The 18,984-nt window shown below is 52.5% G+C and overlaps 7 protein-coding genes across 7 annotated transcripts; 4 read left to right on the top strand and 3 right to left on the bottom strand.

The window, feature by feature from the left end:
• Positions 1-286: 286 nt before the first annotated feature.
• Positions 287-2,897, top strand: CABS01_08497 (pre-mRNA-splicing factor SYF1; the record flags this gene model as incomplete). The annotated part of the gene is made up of 3 exons (XM_060541856.1): positions 287-343; positions 420-590; positions 657-2,897. The coding sequence occupies 3 exons, from the start codon at positions 287-289 to the stop codon at positions 2,895-2,897; spliced, it is 2,469 nt and encodes an 822-aa protein (XP_060402013.1).
• A 268-nt stretch (positions 2,898-3,165) lies between these two features.
• Positions 3,166-3,579, bottom strand: CABS01_08498 (uncharacterized protein; the record flags this gene model as incomplete). The annotated part of the gene is made up of 3 exons (XM_060541857.1): positions 3,166-3,320; positions 3,391-3,516; positions 3,573-3,579. The coding sequence occupies 3 exons, from the start codon at positions 3,577-3,579 to the stop codon at positions 3,166-3,168; spliced, it is 288 nt and encodes a 95-aa protein (XP_060402014.1).
• A 2,276-nt stretch (positions 3,580-5,855) lies between these two features.
• Positions 5,856-6,682, bottom strand: CABS01_08499 (uncharacterized protein; the record flags this gene model as incomplete). Its single annotated transcript, XM_060541858.1, has 2 exons — positions 5,856-6,274; positions 6,331-6,682. The coding sequence occupies 2 exons, from the start codon at positions 6,680-6,682 to the stop codon at positions 5,856-5,858; spliced, it is 771 nt and encodes a 256-aa protein (XP_060402015.1).
• A 4,022-nt stretch (positions 6,683-10,704) lies between these two features.
• On the top strand, positions 10,705-11,067 carry CABS01_08500 (uncharacterized protein; the record flags this gene model as incomplete). The annotated part of the gene is made up of 1 exon (XM_060541859.1): positions 10,705-11,067. A coding segment is annotated over one exon (363 nt), but the record flags the coding sequence as incomplete, so codon positions are not given.
• Positions 11,068-11,200: 133 nt separating this feature from the next.
• Positions 11,201-13,092, top strand: CABS01_08501 (poly A polymerase head domain-containing protein; the record flags this gene model as incomplete). The annotated part of the gene is made up of 3 exons (XM_060541860.1): positions 11,201-12,137; positions 12,213-12,758; positions 12,824-13,092. The coding sequence occupies 3 exons, from the start codon at positions 11,201-11,203 to the stop codon at positions 13,090-13,092; spliced, it is 1,752 nt and encodes a 583-aa protein (XP_060402017.1).
• Positions 13,093-13,835: 743 nt separating this feature from the next.
• On the top strand, positions 13,836-15,147 carry CABS01_08502 (uncharacterized protein; the record flags this gene model as incomplete). The annotated part of the gene is made up of 3 exons (XM_060541861.1): positions 13,836-13,946; positions 14,011-14,574; positions 14,641-15,147. Coding segments are annotated over 3 exons (1,182 nt in total), but the record flags the coding sequence as incomplete, so codon positions are not given.
• Positions 15,148-15,550: 403 nt separating this feature from the next.
• On the bottom strand, positions 15,551-18,579 carry CABS01_08503 (uncharacterized protein; the record flags this gene model as incomplete). Its single annotated transcript, XM_060541862.1, has 3 exons — positions 15,551-17,413; positions 17,469-17,569; positions 17,631-18,579. The coding sequence occupies 3 exons, from the start codon at positions 18,577-18,579 to the stop codon at positions 15,551-15,553; spliced, it is 2,913 nt and encodes a 970-aa protein (XP_060402019.1).
• Between the last annotated feature and the right edge of the window lie 405 nt (positions 18,580-18,984).

Here is an 18,984-nt window from a genome sequence, read left to right on the forward strand (position 1 = left end):
GGCTGGGACTGCCGCCCAACTTATCCCAATAGCCGAGCGCCATCCCAAAAATACAGGACGTGGCGCATGCGAGAAAAAGTACCTTGGTTGGTCGACCTTGCCAGACTGCATCGTAAAGGAACGATCTGTCGCCTAGTTCGCGCCATGATCATCTTTTGAAATCGCGCCCCCGGAAGTTGCGAATTCGTCCCCAACGCGACCTGCACAAGGCGAAAAGGCGCTCTCTGCGCTCGAGCTGTCAGTCTCTTGGTTACTCATGGCCTTTGGACAAACGGCCTGAACCAAGATGCCTGCTCCCACGCTTCTCAACGGCTCTCAGAGGCGGCCGGAACTGCACCTCGTTGTATGCGCCGCCCATCCTCCTACTTGCCCTCTTCGTCTTGTCAACACTGGAGATAGAAGCTAACAGTGTCCGATAGAGCGACGAGGACTCCGTATACGAACAGGATATCCTGCGAAGCCCTGGAAGCATCAAGCCGTGGCTTGCCTACATTCAGTTCAAGTCCCAACATGGAACTGTACACGAACGCGCTTTCGTGCTCGAACGAGCCTGTCTCCAACTCCCCCGGTCTTACAAGCTATGGAAGATGGTAAGTCGCGAGGAGCACGCCAGCTGGCGGACCGCCGCCGCCGCCGATTGCTAACTGTACGGATAGTATCTTACCTTTCGCACCAAGCACGTTTCGAAGCTAAATGCTGCCATTTTCCCCGCCGAGTACCGAAAAGTCAATGCCTTATTCGAGCGCGCGCTCATTCTGTTGAACAAAATGCCTCGCATCTGGGAGCTATATCTGAAGTTCTTGCTTCAGCAGCCGCTGGTCACGACCACCCGACGCACTTTCGATCGAGCCCTTCGCGCCTTGCCGATTACCCAGCACAATCGAATCTGGGCTCTCTACAAGCCGTTCATCAACTCTGCTGCAGGAATCAGCGCCGTCAAGGTGTGGCGCCGCTACATGCAAATACACCCCGAGGACGCCGAAGACTTCATCGAGCTCCTTGTGCAGGTCGGCTTCTACACTGAAGCCATCAAGAAGTACATGGACATCCTCAACAATCCGCGCTTCACTAGCAAGCAAGGGAAAGGGCACTATGAACTGTGGAGCGAAATGGTGGACTTGATGGTCGAGCACGCGGCGGATATTGAAACCGGTCACGAAACGGGTATTGATGTTGACAGGATCGTCAGAAGCGGCATTGTCAGGTTCGCCGATCAACGAGGAAAACTCTGGTGCGGCCTAGCGACTTACTGGATCCGACGAGGCAGCTTCGAGCGCGCCAGAGACGTGCTCGAGGAAGCCATCACCACGGTAATGACGGTCAGAGACTTCACGCTTGTTTTCGATTCGTACACCGAGTTCGAAGAGTCCATCATTGGAGCCCTAATGGAGGTAGCCTCGGAGCGTGCCGACAACGGTATCGTGGACGAGGAGGCAGATTTCGAACTCGACATACGGATGATGCGGTTCGAGCAACTCATGGACAGACGGCCATTCCTTCTCAACGACGTAGTCCTGCGCCAGAACCCCAACAACGTGTCTGAGTGGGAGAAGAGAGTGGCTCTCTGGGGCGACAACCATCTCGAAGTCGTTCAGACATACACAGCCGCCATCGCCACGATACAACCGAAAAAGGCCGTCGGGGCCTTCCATCAGCTTTGGGCCAATTACGCCAAATTTTACGAGCGTGGTGGTGACATACGCAATGCGCGCATCATCATGGAGAAAGCCGTCAAAGTCCCATTCAAGTCCGTTGCCGAATTGGCTGATATGTGGATTGAATGGGCTGAGATGGAATTGAGGAACGAGAACTTTGACGATGCCGTACGAATCATGGCCAAGGCTGTCCAGGCACCGAAGAGATCCACAGTCGACTACTTTGACGAGACGCTATCGCCGCAGCAGCGTGTGCACAAGAGCTGGAAGCTGTGGAGTTTCTACGTGGACCTCGTGGAGAGTGTCAGCACTGTGGAGGACACACGAAAGGTCTACGAGCGCATCTTTGAGCTGCGAATCGCGACACCGCAGACAGTGGTCAACTATGCGAATCTGCTGGAAGAGCACCAGTACTACGAAGAGTCGTTCAAGATTTACGAACGTGGCCTGGACCTCTTCAGTTACCCAGTTGCCTTTGAGCTGTGGAATCTCTACCTTACAAAGGCCGTGGATCGCAAGATCGGTATTGAGCGTCTGCGCGACCTCTTCGAACAGGCCATTGAAGACTGCCCACCCAAATTCGCCAAGGTCATCTACCTCATGTACGGCAACTTGGAAGAGGAGCGGGGCCTCGCGAGGCACGCTATGCGCATCTACGAACGCGCAACGCGTGCGGTGGCGGATGAGGATCGGGCAGACATGTTCAACTTCTACATCACCAAGTCAGCGTCTAACTTTGGCCTGCCATCGACGAGGCCAATCTACGAAAAGGCGGTTTCCACTCTACCCGACAACGAAGCACGGGATATGTGCCTAAAGTTTGCCGACATGGAGAAGCGCCTTGGCGAGATCGATCGGGCGAGAGCCATTTACGGTCACGCGTCACAGTTCTGTGATCCACGCACCAGTCCAGCTTTTTGGACCAAGTGGGAGTCATTCGAGGTGCAGCATGGCAACGAGGATACGTTCAAGGAAATGCTCCGTATCAAGCGAAGTGTGCAGGCGCAGTACAACACGGACGTCAATTTCATCGCGTCGCAAGCGCTTGCGCGTAGTCAGCGGAGACCGGAGGACTCGGGCGATGCCGAGGTGGACGATGCCATGGCGGCACTTGAGCGACAAGCAAGAGCACCAGCCGGGTTCGTGGCTGCCAGCGACGCTACCAAGATGAGCAGCACATTGGAAGCACCGCCAGCACCGGCGAATCCGGACGCTATCGACATTGACGACCTTGACGAGTAACATGTATCAATTTCTCCGGCCTGGCGGTGGTTGGCTAGTTTTAGGTAATAGCATACAGACAGCAGGACCCCTACAATACTTTTCAATTCCCGGTCCACTCCATTCAAATCAATTCATTCTCCAATGTTCTCCCTTCCCTTGTCTGGCTGATGTGTTTCACAGCCTCACATGTAGTGGTCTGGCTAGGCGTACTGCTCCATGCCGCGAGCGTGGGGGGCGTTCCTCATACCACGCCGTGCATCTCCCCAAAACATCACTGTATTGGTGACTATTTCGCGGGCGTCTTGGTATAGCCCTTCTCGGTGTGCTTCTCATGGAACCCCGAGGCGTAGTTGCGGTCGACGTGGCCATCACGGGAACCCGGCGTGGCGTAGATGGAACCCTTGCGCTTTTGGAAGCGGCTCGGGGGTACCTTGGATGCGTCTAGTAGATGAAGCACATCAGTCAGCACTCCAGAGACTCGCAGACTTCAAAGGACACTTCCAAAGCTCACCCCATTCGTCGGTGCTGGCTCTTCGATCTATGGGCGAGGATGAGAGTGCAACGGCGGGTTCTCCGTCGAGTGCGACTGGCGAGCTACCGACCTCGGCCGAGATGCTCTGGGTTCTATCTTGTTCGTCTGATAGGGCGTGTAAGCAAGGTTCACATGCGCTGCACATGGACGGGGACGCTTACTTGACATGGTGATGGTGATGGTGGATATACTGGATGGTATGAGTAAAGGTTTGCTCAGTGGCAGGTCTTACTAAGAGTTCAGAAGATGAGTTTGTGTAGGGTGGTGGCTGATGGAAACGCTGTTTGAGGGTATCGTGGTGTCGCTGGTTAGGGGGGTAAGTGGGGAAGTTGAGCAAAGGAGTGGGAATGGAGACTTGAGAGGGGGAAAGACGTGAGTTTATGAAGGTCCAGGCCTCGCGATTGCCTTCTTAACAGCAGCCCGCGTTTGGGTAGCATGGATGAGTCGTGGAGGGTGGGTGCTACTGATGGCATTGGAGGGCAAGGTGAGGGAGGAGCAGAGGTAAGGTAGCTAGCCAATGCAGCTGGCGGGCGTTGATGTCAACGAAGGCGGAGGCGATGCATGTCATGTACTGTACGATGGGGGGTGTACGAAGAGAGCACATGAGGTCAAAGTAAGGTAGGTTCGGACCAGAACTCACTCGGGGTGGTCACCTGCCAGTTGCGCACTTTTGATCCCCAGGCCTCCAATTTGTTTATTGAGGGAGGTATGAGTTCACTTGATCCTACTCGAGAAGCGAAGGCGCTTTGGCTTAATGAACCTGTCGATCATATACGTGCTAAGGTTGAGGCTGGGTCGACGTGTGATGCACATCACTCACTTGAGTGCACCTGAGCCAAGCTTTGAAGGACCTTTACGCACACACAGATCTATGTGCCAAGACCACGATGGCTGCAGCGAGAGAGAACCTGAATAGAGCCAAGCACTCATATACACCAGGTATCAGGAACATGAGGGTGGTCATAACATACATGATGTAGCAATCTACGCATTGTAGGGAGACGTGTCATGTTGCATATCGCAGCTCACCTCACTTGCCTGATGTTAAGGGTTCATTTGGTCAAATTGGCTTGGTTTCTGTTAACAGCGACATGATCCAAGACGAGGTGTTCATCTCCCATAGAAAACATGAGAGTGCAAGATCTGACAGTATCTCAGGTTGAACCAACGCGAGAGAGTGAGGCGACACGTTTAGGAAGGTTGTCAAGGTTTCTTGTATCTGAAAGTACTCGAGTAGGCGCAAGGTACATTATCCATTCCCTCTGTTAACGCGGGGAAAGTGACGAGGATTTGCCATCGCCGTTGACGTCACACGCCTTTCACGGCGAATAAACGGAGGCCGCGACCACCCCAAGAGCTACCTGCCCACCACCCATACTCTGTATTAGTGCCTCGCAGCTGTGGTCAAGCATGAGAAAGTACTGCTTAAGTCGTGGTGGTGCGAAAGTATACCTCAGTCTACGTACGAATGATACCTTAAACTATTCTTTCCTTACCTGACCTTACTTTTGTTATCCCAACACAGGCCTCCAACCACAGCCACACAACTCAACCAGCATCTCGGAAACTGCGGGGAGGTTCCAATGTTTCCCTTTTCGGATTCCCCTCTCTCTTCAACACCTTCTTCTTTCCTCGGCTCCCTCCCTTGACCAGGGAACCCTAGACTTCGACACCCGCGACACTTGGGCGGTTCGACACCCCCCTTAGATATTATCTTGAGATCAGACGCCTTGGCCTGCGCTAGACTTGATAAAAAAGTCCTCGACGTGAAGATGAGCTCTACAGGAGCGACAACAGCAAGACCAAGACATGATACTTCGTCTTTTCGAGAATATGGCATCACCGAGAGAATGGCTGTCAACATTGTCAGCCGTTGATTTGATTCAAGGAAGTGTGGCTAGCAGTCATAGGTAGATTGACACTGAGGTACTCGGATTGGGATCATGTCCTATGATTCCCTCATACTGCATCTGCTAGCGTTGTGTCGCCCCCTCTCTGCTCCCGCCGTCATCCCGCCTCAGCTCCCCGTCAGTTTCATGCACGCATGCTGTACTTGTGTGCATCTCCCCCGTTAAGTGATACCTTGTTCAATGTGGCAAGTGAACGCTTTTCGCACGTCACTCTCATACTCAACTACGGTAGCAGACGATGTTCTCATACCTTTCACCACTGTTTAAGGGCAGTAAGAATCTCGACACGGACACATACATATGAACATCATTCGACACATTTGCATTACAGTGAACCAAAGTGATCAGCAGTCAGAGAATGTAATTGTGCACTACAGGTGTCAAGACACAGTCAGGCACCTCAGATACAAGTGAAAGGCATCAGCATCAGCATCAGTTAACAGCCTCTCTTCATTGCTATCCATCCTGCCTCCACGGATCTCTGTTTTGACCCTCGTGGTAGTCCCAGTCCCTCTCTACAGAAAACACAAGCGTTTAGATCTCCTCGCCGTCGGCGCGGAGCTCGGCCAGATAGGCGGCGTCGTCCTCGGGTGCGGCGGAGGGGGTCTGAGCACGCTTGATCATCTTGTTGAGAAGCTCATCGGAGCGCTTGACGGCGAGCATCAAGTTGCGGCGGGCAGCGGCGGGCGTGGTGGTGCCAGCCATCTGGACAGGAACAATACCGCCAAAGGGACCGGCACGGGCAGCGTTCTGGCAACGAACCAAGCAGACATTGCTCTGGCCAGCGACGGTACCAGTGCAAGCCTGATCGGCGGGGATGGCAGCCTTGAGGGGGAAATCGGTCATGGCACCGTCACGGTTACGGGAGTTCTGGCCCGGGGGAGTGGTGACAACGTTGATGTTGGTCCACGACGCTCCGGTGGCATCGGCGTTGATCATGCAGTCGTAGGGGCCTTGGTACGTGTAAGTCAAGTGTCAAGTAGAAGAAGATTTCATATCGAATACTCACCACCACCGTCACCGTTGACCTGGTGCAGGGTCATGTCGACGGAGCCGCCGGCGGAGATCTGGGGGAGCATGGTGCCGGTCTCGGCCATCATGGCCTTGGTGCCGGTCTCAAGGTTGTTGGTGCCGGCTCCAACTGTCTCGCCGAAGGTATCCGCAGCCTCTCCCTTGAAGCGAGTGCTGTCAGCCTGGAAGGGATCACGACGTGTTCCATCACGGGGGGTGCTGGAGTCGATTCCAAGGGCCATGCCCTGTCCGCCGGCATCACCAGTGGCGCCGATGATGGCAGCATGGCCGGCAACAATGTCGGCAGTGGCCAAGAGGCCGATGGCGAAGATGCTCTTGATGGAAGACATTGTGATGTGAGAGAAGGTAAGTCCTGGCCGGCAGGGGTATATTATACAATACAAATGATTGGAAGGAGAGAAGTGGTCGGATAACTAAAAGACTGCTGAATGCTGGATGGGGAAGAAGAGTACGAGAGGATTGAGGCCGGAGGTTAGACCATCTTTATACCTTGGTTGTCAGCACCCCTTTGAGAGCAACCAAGCGGTGGATGGATGTCTGCCTGATGTCGAGACGACGCGCATGTCCTGCATCCCAATGCCCTTACGCGCCTTAGTGAGCATCCGGAGTGCTTCTCCCGCCTTCTCCTCTGATACTCAGAGAACGCTGGTCGAATTTCCATCCGACATCCCAAACCGCCAAGCCAAACATGTTTTCGCAATAGAGCCTCAATGCGAGATCCCGGGGGGTATCACTACAGCTAAAGGAGCGTGCACATGCACAGAAGTACCTTCCACGCGCGGCTGTTGTTGCTCGCTCAAAGTTGTATCCACAAAGTCGGGCTGTGGCGAGGCCACGAGCAGAGCCTCATGCGAACCTCGGGCCAGGGGCGTGTGCAACATGAGGCCGCCATAGCAGGGATGGCCGCAAGGTTCCGGAGTTGGTGTGGCCGAATGTCAGCTGGAAAAGTCCGAGCCCGCGACCTTATTTCGACTCAACCCAGATGCACCAGTGTTGAAGGGGGTTAATGAGTGCAAAATGATCGTATGCACCGTCCACTACCTTAGCTCAAGGTACGAACGACAAGAGTGCCACACATAAGGGGATGACCTGCAGTTCTATACTCCGTGTATTTCTAGTCGGGCAGATACAGGCGGTAGCTTGACCTGACAGAGAACGGTTTTCAACCCATCCAGGAGAAAACAGCAGCGACTGATATTGTGAATGCATACTGCGACCAGCTCGTTGGTGCAGATCCCTCAGCATCCCATGAGTAAAATCGACTGCGGAGTAGGCCCACGAGTCGGCGAGTTACGAGATACATGACCTAGCTTAGGATTGCTGCCGGGTTACATCGAAATTAAGCACTACCAATATGATCTCGACAGGGATCTTGCCGGCCTTGTTTCCGTTTCTACTTGTAAAGACCAAGACAGGCGTGGGGATTGCGGCGGCCCGGCCAGCTTAGGGTGAGGTGCTATGTAAGGTGACATAGCAACTAGGGACAAGGCTGTTGTGTTCAGGTTTGTGGTGGTAGACCTGGCAAGCAAAGACCATGCCTCGTGCGTGTTTGACGCAGAGATATACGGCTGTTTCGATCCACGGCGCGGGAGCGTCAACGCCGGATCCAGATCACCGGGGTACGACGTGATTGTTGCAGGGGGGAATGTAAGAACGAGCCCGGGAGTTGGCAGCCCAATTGGATTGAACTTGCAGTCAACTACGAACGCACGGGCAGAAATGATCTACCGCCGTGGCGTGGATAACCCTGAGTAGACACTCATAAGCCAGTATGGCAGATGCATTAGTAGCTAGACAATGTAGATGAAGGGAGACGCTGTCGACCAGCGTTGCAAAGAGAGCACATGTGCAGACGGATCAAACCGCTGCGGCCGACAACGGCGAGAACCACGCACGCACAGATGGTCGGCAAGGCAGTACGAATTCGAATAACTCGTTCTTTGCGTAGGCCAGTCGGGTCGAGCCGAGTCAAGTCAAGGTCGATTATGAGCCGCGCACAGGTGCAACGGCTGGCAAACCGGCAAATCGTACAGCCGATGGTAGGACACGCGTTAGAACCGGTTGTTATACGCGAGAATCGACTGTGCCCTGTGCTGCGGAGCGCCATAGCTCGGTTCAATACTAGTCAAAGCTATGGCGAGGGGCGATGACCTTGTAGCCTCTCAACGCTCAACACGACGCAGGGTTCCCAGAGGGCACCGAGCATCGAGCAACGGCCACCAAGGCAGAGGAATGGATGCCAAAAGAGAGGCTACTGTGGATTGTGGCGGGTATCGAGAGCACCTGAAGATGCTATTTCTGTCCTGACATCTTTCAGTCTTTGAGTCATAGCCATGGTGCTTGCTTGTCGCACTCAGGGAAAAAGAAACACGGAGGTTGCAGTCGTTCCATGTACGTGATGAGGAGAAATGGCAAGTGCTCCCATGTAGTGCATGCTGAGACTAAGTGACTGGTGGCTAACAGTAGCGATGGACGAGGTCGGTTTGCACACAATGGTGGCTACCGCATGCAGCATGTCGATGCGGGAGCATACCATACGTGCATATAGGCAACTTCAGATCCCATCCTCTGCAGTTGGATTCGTATACGATAGGCTGGAGTTCTAGGAAGACAATTCCTGTGACGTATCAGCTACATGCCACGATGTAGGAACGGGCTTGGTGATCTGACCGGGCCTCACAGAAAAAGTAGCCGTTGGAGCTAGGAATGCCGCGAATTACTAATAATGAGATGAAGTTTGAGATGACCCTTTGCCGCTTGCATATGCAGCCAGCACGCACCGACCAACGGACGAGATGCTTTGGGGAATTGAAGCCGCTGACTAGACAGCAAGTTCACAATCCAGTGTAACTAGTTTCAAGATGGACCGAAAGATGAGTAGCGGGTAAACGTAGCAGGGTACTAGGCAAGGTGGGTAGTTGCCAAGGGCGGCGAACCTACCTTCGTGAGACAGGCATCGTTTGAAACAGGCGACGTGGGCTGCGCACCGATGTTGTGTGAAACGAAGTTGTCAAACCCCATGGTTGCGGGGCCAATCGCATGAGCCTTTCCCCTTCCAGTGTGCGGCAGAGCTATGGAATCGATCCCGTTGGCCGTTGCTCATGAGAGAGGGAGAGAAGACAAAATTGCCTCGGATCGACCCGCCAGCCGGTGACAACAGCGGTGTGATGCATGATCCTCGTGAGCCAGTCTAAAGAGCATACAGTAAGTAGCTTGTCAGGTGGTGGTAGTGCCAGCGGTTGATCAAACAGAAAGGAAGAGTAATCAAGGTTAAAGGTGGACGGGAACGTGGCCGGCGGAAGCTAAGCCAACCTTGGCCAAACTACGACCACGGTCATGCTATCCCCTGGGGGAAATCCCCCAACTGAGGTGGTCAAGCAGGAAGAGGTGTGGATCTGCTCCTGGCAAGGTATGGTCGAAGATGGACTTTTATCGCGGTATCCCAGCCTTGTGTGGGATTCAGGTCCGTTAAAAGGTGTATCACTAAGTGATGATTGTCCGTTTGGGGCTGAAGCTGACAGTATGTTTTGGACAAGAGGCCCTCAAGACACCACAAGCACTGGACGGTATCCGTAGTGACGGTGCCCAACATACCCTCGTCGCTATGCTTTGACAGAGGGGCAGCAATATGGAAAACTTGGTCTCACCACCAGTTTTGGGCTTCCAACAACCCCATCTCTGTCCGCGCGAGCCTTATCCCTGGACGAATCAGATGACACGGGAAGTTTAGTATAGTATTAGCCAAAGACAAGGTAAGTTGGTCAAGTACGGAGTAAGGTTGTAAGGTAGAGTGAAGAAAGGTCCACTTGAGTTCACCACTCACATACACTTTGAAACGACGTCAACTCAGACCCTGTGCATTACATAACCATACTCAAAAGTCTCCTTACATAATCACTCCTGTGGAGTCATGGGCAAATCAGCACTTTCAGGTACCTAAGCACTAAGGTGCTTAACAAGTCACTTGCCCGTGCCTGCGTGCTGCGCGCTGTGTGCCTGCCTGAGTAAAGACTCATTGTCTATCACCACTGCCTGCCAGAGCCAGGTTTTCGCCGGTGCACGGCACACTCATTACTTCCTTTCCTCTTCTTACTGTCACGTTTGGCGAACTCGAAGCAAACATCAAGTTCGTTGGCCCAATTACAGGGTCTCGGTTGACTAGATACCCGTAGCAAGTTGTGAGTCAAAATCCCAATGACTCTCATCTCTGGCTTATATGAGTACATCATACATACCCCCTCCAAGATGAGCTTGTAATTTCAGACAACGTCTTAATCATATTCATATCACTTGTCCCTAATGATTGATTTTCGACACCAAGTCCTGGCTCTCTTGGTTTGACTCACCCTTCTTCGCTCTACTCATCTTGACTTGTCGCGACCTGTCTCGTCTCATCGCCCTGACGCCTTGCCCCAACCTTACTATCCATCAGCTAACCGCGCACCAGCCACTCGTATCGACTTTTCATCTTGAGCTCACCATCACCTCAAACCCCAGTGCGGTCTTGCATGATCAGCCGCACCCACATCATCAACCCACCATTCATCGACTTCCTTTGACGATCCCGGGATCCAGACTGCTTGCCTCAAGGCCTGTGCTGCGCCCTTTCCTTACCTCATGCAACCGCGCTTGTGCTTGCGCCTCCGCCTCCATCACCACTGCTACCACGACCACCCTAGCCAAGGTGATTAAGCTGGGGCTGCTTCTGGAGTGAGACCAGAAGGACTCTATCTCGAAACTCAAAGATCAAGGCCCGTGGTCTAACGCGGCGCACGTTCTACCCCTCGACTTTCTGCACTGGCGCATCTGCCGACTCGACACCTTCCAACTGTCAGGCCTATCGTGTCATGCTACGTACCTGTGCTCGGCCTCGATCTGTCTTGACCTGGAACCGCTGCTCGGTGCCGCGCGCATCCTTGTACCCTTGCCTCATGAAGAGAAACTTTGACGCGTTTGTGGGTCGTCCGTCTGTCTCTTCGCCGTCCAAGATGACCACCTCCATTGCCGCCTCGTCTATGAGCAACTTCACCACTGCAAATGATCCCCCGACACTCAGTCTTACTTCCAAAGAGCAGCAATTGAGGGATCTTTTGGTTGACGTTGCTGCCTTTATCGATGGAGCCGGTCGTTCACCTGAACCTCTCGTCCTTCGATGGGCTGGGGGCTGGGTTCGTGATAAACTCCTTGGCATAGAGTCTCACGATATTGATACCGCCATCAATGCCATGACTGGGTATGCCTTTAGTCTGGAGCTGCGCGACTACTGTGCTCTAGAAGAGCATACAAAGAAGCACAGTATTGGTCCCGATGATATGGGCAGCCTCCACAGGATTGCCGCGAATCCCGATAAGTCGAAGCACCTCGAGACAGCGACTACGCGTATGTTTGGTCTGGACGTTGACTTTGTCAATCTACGCAAGGAGACGTACACTCAGGACAGTCGCAATCCTACGATGGAGTTTGGTACTGCCGAGGAAGATGCTCTGCGCCGCGATGCCACCATTAACGCCCTCTTTTACAATTTGCACACCGGCCTGGTCGAAGATCTGACCGGAGGACTCGCAGACATGAAGTCTCGCCTGATCCGCACACCCATGGAGCCTTTCCAGACCTTTACAGACGATCCCCTCAGAGTCCTGAGATTGCTCCGCTTCGCCAGTCGTCTCGACTTTTCAATTGATCCTGCTGCCACTGCAGTCATGGCCGACCCCCAAGTTTTGAACGCTCTGAAACTTAAAATTAGCCGCGAAAGGGTTGGTGTCGAGATGGAAAAGATGCTAAAGGGTTCGTCTGCCTATGCTTAACTTTTTTGATATACGAATCTGGTGAACTGACTCGTTTGGCTTTGTGCTGGAGCAGGTAAGAACCCATGCATGTCTCTGGACTTGATTCGAACCCTCAACCTGTACGAGGCCATCTTCACGGATTCTAGTGATAGCGGTCACCCGTCACCTGATCTCTCCAAGTGGAAACTGGCCTACGATCTCCTTGACAGGCTCGCTCATGACAAGGACCCCGGATTGATCTATGATGTTCTCGTCACATCCGACGAAGCTGCATACTTTGCTTGGAATTTGGCTGCAATTACCCCGTACTCCCACATAACGGAGGAAGTACCATTACCAAAGGCTCGGGGTACTGTGCCTCTGACTACGCTGGTTGCCCGGGAAGGCATCAAGGCCCCCAACAAGCTTTGCGATGTAATTACTGCAGCATATCGCCACCGCGTCGAGATTCTTGGTCTGAAGAAAAGCTTTGGTGCCGGGCAATCTAGGACTACCGAAAGGGGCATCGTTGGTATGGCAATTCGTAAGTGGGACAGCCATGGAGGCCACTGGCGAATCCAGGTACTCTATGCCTTACTTGTCGAGGCTATTGAAAAGTTGCCATCCGATTCACCTACGGGTAAGTACCGCCATCTCCGTACACCTCGTACCTTGCCCCGGAAAAGCTTGCTCATTCCGCCACAGACAGAGCAGAGTTTCTCTCTGGATGGCAAAAGTTCCTGGACCACCTTACTGATCTGGACGTCATGGACGCACCTTCGTTGACGCGCCTGGTGGACGGGCGATTGCTGGGAAAAGAACTCGGTGTCCGCCCCGGCAAGTGGATGGGCCAGGCCTTGGATGTTTGCGTTGCCTGGCAGCTTCGTCACCCAGACGAGACTGAGCCGGCAGGGGCCATCGAAGAGGTGCGACGACGGGCAGTAGAACTAGGGATCGAAGGGCTTCCCATATGATGAACCCAGCTGTACTGGGCAGGATGCCCTTGAAGACGGGCTCTGCACTATAAATCGAGCTAAGACTTCGACTGTCTTTGGCAGTGCTAGATGCAGGTTCTACTTGACAAAGGAGTGACGGCGAGGAGGGGTTATGCCGGTGAAGACAATATTATTGCCTGAGGGGGGCCGGCTTGAAATACCCGAAGACCACTTGCTTATTGAAGCTGTGAGGGAAATGCCACCAAATTTTCTGTGACATCTCTCTGTCTATGAAGGCAGATTTTCTGTATATTCCTTACGTCTTCAATGCGGCGGTCCTTCATTGCCGGTCTGCCTGTACTCGAGTACAAAATGTTGGAGAAGCCTGCACTGCACCACCCAGTGTATAACACTATATATGTACTGTACATGTCTGTACGATTTGCCCTCTGAAGGCTGCACGCATTGATTTCGCTCTCACTGTGCCCGCTCAATCCTGCTGCTGCTTGCTTCCATCAACGGTTAACCATCTACTTAATTTCGGCAGCGAAGAAGTCAGACTTCTCATGTCATCCGTGGTCCCAACTTGCCCAGAAAGGAACCTGTCATACGACCTGCATACAAGTAAACAAACCGCATCAAGGGCCCTGTCCCGCCTCAATCGTCCACGTTTATTTGGTCTCACCATTGCCCGCTATGCTCTCCGACGTAGTTGAGGCCCTGCATCGAGCTACGTCAAGCTCACTTGAGTTCAACGTCGATAGAGGTCCGCATTTCCCTCGCGATCAAAGCAGTGCTTCGTTAGACATTGGAAGCTGACAGGAGCTACAGATCTACCAAAACGATATACTCTCACAGACCTCGCACGAGACTTATCGGAGGTCGAGCATTTTGTGGGTTCGACCTATTAGTCCATCTAATTCATCTTACACTGTTAGTCATTAACACCACCAGCAGCCGCCAATATCCACTCTCAGCGCTCTTTCACTCTGTCTCAGAAACGCCGACCGCATCGACGAAGGGCCTCAAGATCACGAGTCTATCGCACAGCTATCTAGCCATGCACTGGGATTACTGAGCAGCTCTTCTGGCCCGCTGTCAAACACTGACCCAGCTCTAGCCGAGCAGGCGTTGGATATCTTGAGAAGTCTTGTCGTGAGATTTTCTCCATCGCTTGACGACCAAGATCTCATTGCTATTGCTGCATACACCGACCGCAAGAGAACCTGGACGACCGTCAATGCAGAGCTTTATGCTAGAGAGATCCTGGAGCGTTCATTGGACGGTGTTCAAAAGCAGGCGTTCATCACATCGGTAGTGCTGGAGGGCTTTATTCGACCCCTCTTCTCTCGGAACAGCTCTAGTCGCATCACTTCCACCGGCAGAAAAGCTCATTTCGCCGACGACAGTCAGGACCGCTTCACTCCTGGCGCTTCCGCTGATACCGATGACGCGAAATCTTGGAAAACCACTCAAGCTTATGCCATTACAGTGTTTTCCTGGGCTGTGGAACAATCCCATGTTGGTCACACTTCCGATATCAAGTAGTCATGATGCTGGAATGGCCGGCTAACCATTAATCTACAGGATGCGCTTGTCGAAAAAAGTTGGCCATTGTTCACTCCAGTTCTCCTCGCTCTCCTAGACGACCCCGATACAGAAAATAAAGCAAGGGGCCTGGCTGTTCTAGGCGACTTTCTCGTCAAATGCCCAGGCAAGGTCCTCGTCCAAACCGGCCTGGGTGACATATTTGAGCAATCCGTCTTCCCCACCTTACTATCCTTGCCAACTCTGACGCCTGAGAAAGAGTCCCTCCTGCTACTTGATCCGGCATATAGTGCAATCATCCGGCTTGCCAAAATTCAGTTTCCTGGGGAGGGGGACAGAGACAAAAAGAAAGGACTTCTTACTCGTTTGCTCAGGGAAGGAGTTTTCATGGGCTACTGGCAAGCGTCCGACTATGTTGGAATTGTTGAATTACTTGCTCGACAAACGACCTCTATCGTCAACGAACTCGGCTTTCTTGCCACAGCACATTTGAAGGTAACTCCACATGTCTCCAGCGTGGTGCCTCGACTGCTAACTCTTCCATAGGAACTCCTGTCCATGGTTTCTGCAATCATGACGGACCCCTTTCTCGCTTCTCATCCGAGCAGCATACAAGCGGCTGCGCAGGCATTCGGTGCCATACTGGTGAACTGCTGGCCGAGAATTCCAAACGGGACACATGCAGGCGAAGTGCTTAGATCCACCAGCGTTTGCTGGTTGAATATGCTCGCTGAGCAAAGGAACGGGCCTGAGAATGCGGCGACCAAAGAGGCTTTAGCTGAAATCTCCAAACTTGCACCTATCCTGCGCGCGATCTTTGCAGCGGCCGATATGCCCTTAAAGCCTCACATATCGGCATTGCTAGCTGCGGAGCCTAGGCTCGAAGACTTGTTTGGAGACCAGGGGGATGGGGCAGTGGCGGTAGGTGAAGGGAACAGCGGAGGTGATCTCAATCAAGTGGCTGCTGTTTGAAGAACGACTTGCCACGAAGCCATTTCCTATAGGCCTTGTATCGCTTCTTCTGAGCATCCTCCTCGGTAACGGTAAGAGGATTGCTGCCAACCTTGAGGAGCTCCGCATATACAGCGATATCCTCCTCGGTACCGACAGGCGTTATCGCGTCGCTTTGCTCACTGCTCTGGACATAGTGCTGGTACTCGGTTTGGTTTTCTGCCTGGATCGTTTCGGCAGACACTACCAGCGGCAGGTTTTGAGGGTGGCTGATGTACCGCTCATAGTCCTCGGCCTCTTGTTGGCTGACAGATGGATTGAGGGACTCACTAACGGCCTTCGTGAAGGTCCATTGAGCCGCTTTAGTCTTTTCCTGGGCTGTGGGCTTGATCTTTGACGGATCTTGTGGTTCTGCATGAGTCTCTTTCATAATTCCATGATGCCCAGTCACTCTGTCCTGCATTGGCTGAAGCCAGCGGTGAATGGAAATCCCCTTCCCACCTGCAGTACGGTCCGACATGACCGATGCAGCGTCAATGTCCCGAGGGGACTTCAAGTCTTGCGGATCGACGATTGTCACCTCTTTTTTGGGCTTCTTCTTCTCGTGGGCGTCCATATCAGTCTCATTGCGAACCCGGAAAGGACTCAGGTCATACCGTCCATCTTGCGTGGATTTGAAGGGTATGTATTTGATGGTTGAGTTCATTTTATAGGGAAACATTTTCAGAAATGACGAGAGTGTGGATGGGCGATAGTATTCGACCCAGTAATCATCAAAGTGAGATACTGGCTTGTTCTTTGCCTCGCCTGGGGGTGGCATGTAAGGCGGAAAACTTCTTTCCTGCAAGTTGTCTGCAGTATACCAATTGATGTAGTTTCGCTTCGTCTTTTCGGACCAAGCTCGTGGGTCCGCATGATGAAGGTAGTAGTCGGTCGCAAGGTCCCATAGCATTGGTTGCCCTTGAGCAAATATGTAGTTGCCGAGGAAGAGGTTGTACGCTTCTTGGCGCTGCCCATCTAGGAAAGAGTTATTGTAATACCTCTTGAAGCTCTCGATCATGTCGCGAGAGTGGCTCGTCCATTGATTGATCTTGCGGTATGTCTCCATGGTATTGACAAGCTGGGAGCCACCATATTGCACAGCAATAGTGTCACCGTGATCGTGATACATGTGAGTGAAGAGATTAACGGCGTCTGTGTCATAGTTGATGGAGGTGTCTTCGAGAATGCCGAGTGCATGAAGCTGATGGCCTAGGGCCCTCTTCCCAATGACGAATTGGGCAGCGTTGGTTCGGTCAAGACAGTCTATACAGTTGGTTCGGGCCACGCCGTTTTGGACGCTGGTTGGGTACACCTTGCCGTCGCCATCATGGAAGAATCCGGTCGTGGTGACAACATCCTCGGCAATGCGCTCCAGTGTACCTATAACGTCCTGGTCACGACTCTTCGCCGCTCGGCTCATGTCCCACGCCTTGTGAATGATTTTGCGGCCTTCGGGTAAGAACTGGTTCAGGTAGTTGATTGCGTTTGTATACTCCAACAGCAGCTTGGATTCCCGCGGCGTCCGTTCTCTCGCTTTGACGAGATTCAGCACATAAATAGGAGCGCCGTAGCGCTCGAAAAGGTTGTCGAAATGAAGAGCGGCAGCACTGTAGAAAGGATCGACGAGATTCAACTCGATGGGGGGTTTTGGTGTCACGCCCGTGTTATCCTGTGTCCAGTACAGGGGAATGCTTCCCCGGTGCTGAACATAGGAAGTGTACTGCGGGCTGGAGAATAGCCTGTGTCCTGGGGCATGGAATGAAGTTGTCAAGGCTTCTGAGACGACTTGCTCCGTCTCAACATCATTTGCAACGTAACCCTATTCACATAGTGTCAGCCGCATTGTTTCTTGCATACTAGTTGGGCAAACTCACGAGGTCGTTGGCCCCTCGTTTGAGAAACCTCGCACCAGCAAAGAAACGAGATCGCCGAGCAATGATGGTGATATACGCAGTGCGCCCGTATATCGATAAGGCTATGAAACGCAGTCAGGTAGATGCCCAGTTGACTTATTAGTGTCATTTGCCAGTACTCACCAGCTTGGTCAATATAACCATGGATGATGGGATGGCACCAGTCGAACGGGTCCTTCAGTGCTTTCATGGCCGGCTGCAGCAGGTGGCTGTTCCACACAAACATGCCATTGAAGTCATCCATGGTCCCTGGAAGCCCCCGCGCAAGCGCTTCGCGCTCCCTTGTCAGATTGTGCTGCAGTGTGCGTGTAATATCGTACGAATAGCTGTAATAGAACGACCTGGTAAGATCCAGGTTGTTCAGTATGCCCAAGAACCGGGACTCTTCGGTGTTGCGAACGTCCGCCTTGAATCGATTGGGCGTCAGCGGCACAAGCTCTGTACCATCGACTTGGTAGATATAATGCCCCCCAATCATTGCCACTGTGCTCTTTTTCGTGATCAGGAGCATGTAGTACGGTCCAGTGAATTTGATGAAACCTAGCAAGCCCCAGGCAGTGCATCGGAGCTTGATGCCACCAGTGCCTTTGTTGCCATCGTCGATCGTATCCAACAACTGGTTCATCTCCTTTTGGCTGTAGATGATCTTGTCGTCCGTAATGCTGAGCTCCGAGTCGTCGGTTGTTCTTTCAATCTTGAGAATGCGGTACCGCTTCTCCGTCACGTCTCCCCCCACAATGTAGTACCGCGTGGCAGTCTCATAAAGGCTGAATTTATGCATCTTGCGATCGAGGCGATCGGGACCCTTTTCATCATAAGCATCCGCCACCCGAGCTGCAGAGTCAGGACTTGACGTTCTGACAAAGGGCTTTGCGACCGCGGGTTCTTCATCGACGTCATCTTCGCCGGGACGGATTTGCATCGCAGCATCGGAGGATAGAGCTTTCGCCGTTTCGTCGTTGTTGAGAAGTGGGAATACTGGTGAAAGATCTCGGCTGGATTTGCCCTTGTCAGCGTCGCCGGTGAAGGGTATGGGAGGATTCGAATCGCGGGATGCCGATCTTGCGGCCATCTTGGAATGAGTTGCGCATCCCTATCGAGAAATGCAATGGGCAAGTTGCCTGTTCGTCGGGAGGGCATACACGGGGAAATGGAAATTCGGGTTTGCCTAGAAGACTTGCCTGCCGGACAAAGTTCAAAGCGACGTGACGTCACAGAAGCTAATAGGATACTTCTAACTAATATTTTATTATAAATCGTTAAATTAAATAGTTTATTCTTAGAATATATACCTTAATTAGAGTAATTAAGTACTAGTTTATTTATTTTTATATTTTACTTTTACTAGCTACTTAGGTAGTTCTTAATATTGATTATATAATATTAATATTTTTATTTTAGTATTCTACCTTTACTAACTACTCGGGCGATTCTCAATATTATTTATATAGTATTAATATATAGTATTAGTAAATAC

Source organism: Colletotrichum abscissum (assembly GCF_030869225.1).
Source record: "Colletotrichum abscissum strain IMI 504890 chromosome Unknown Scaffold_19.1, whole genome shotgun sequence".
Lineage (NCBI taxonomy): Eukaryota > Fungi > Ascomycota > Sordariomycetes > Glomerellales > Glomerellaceae > Colletotrichum > Colletotrichum abscissum.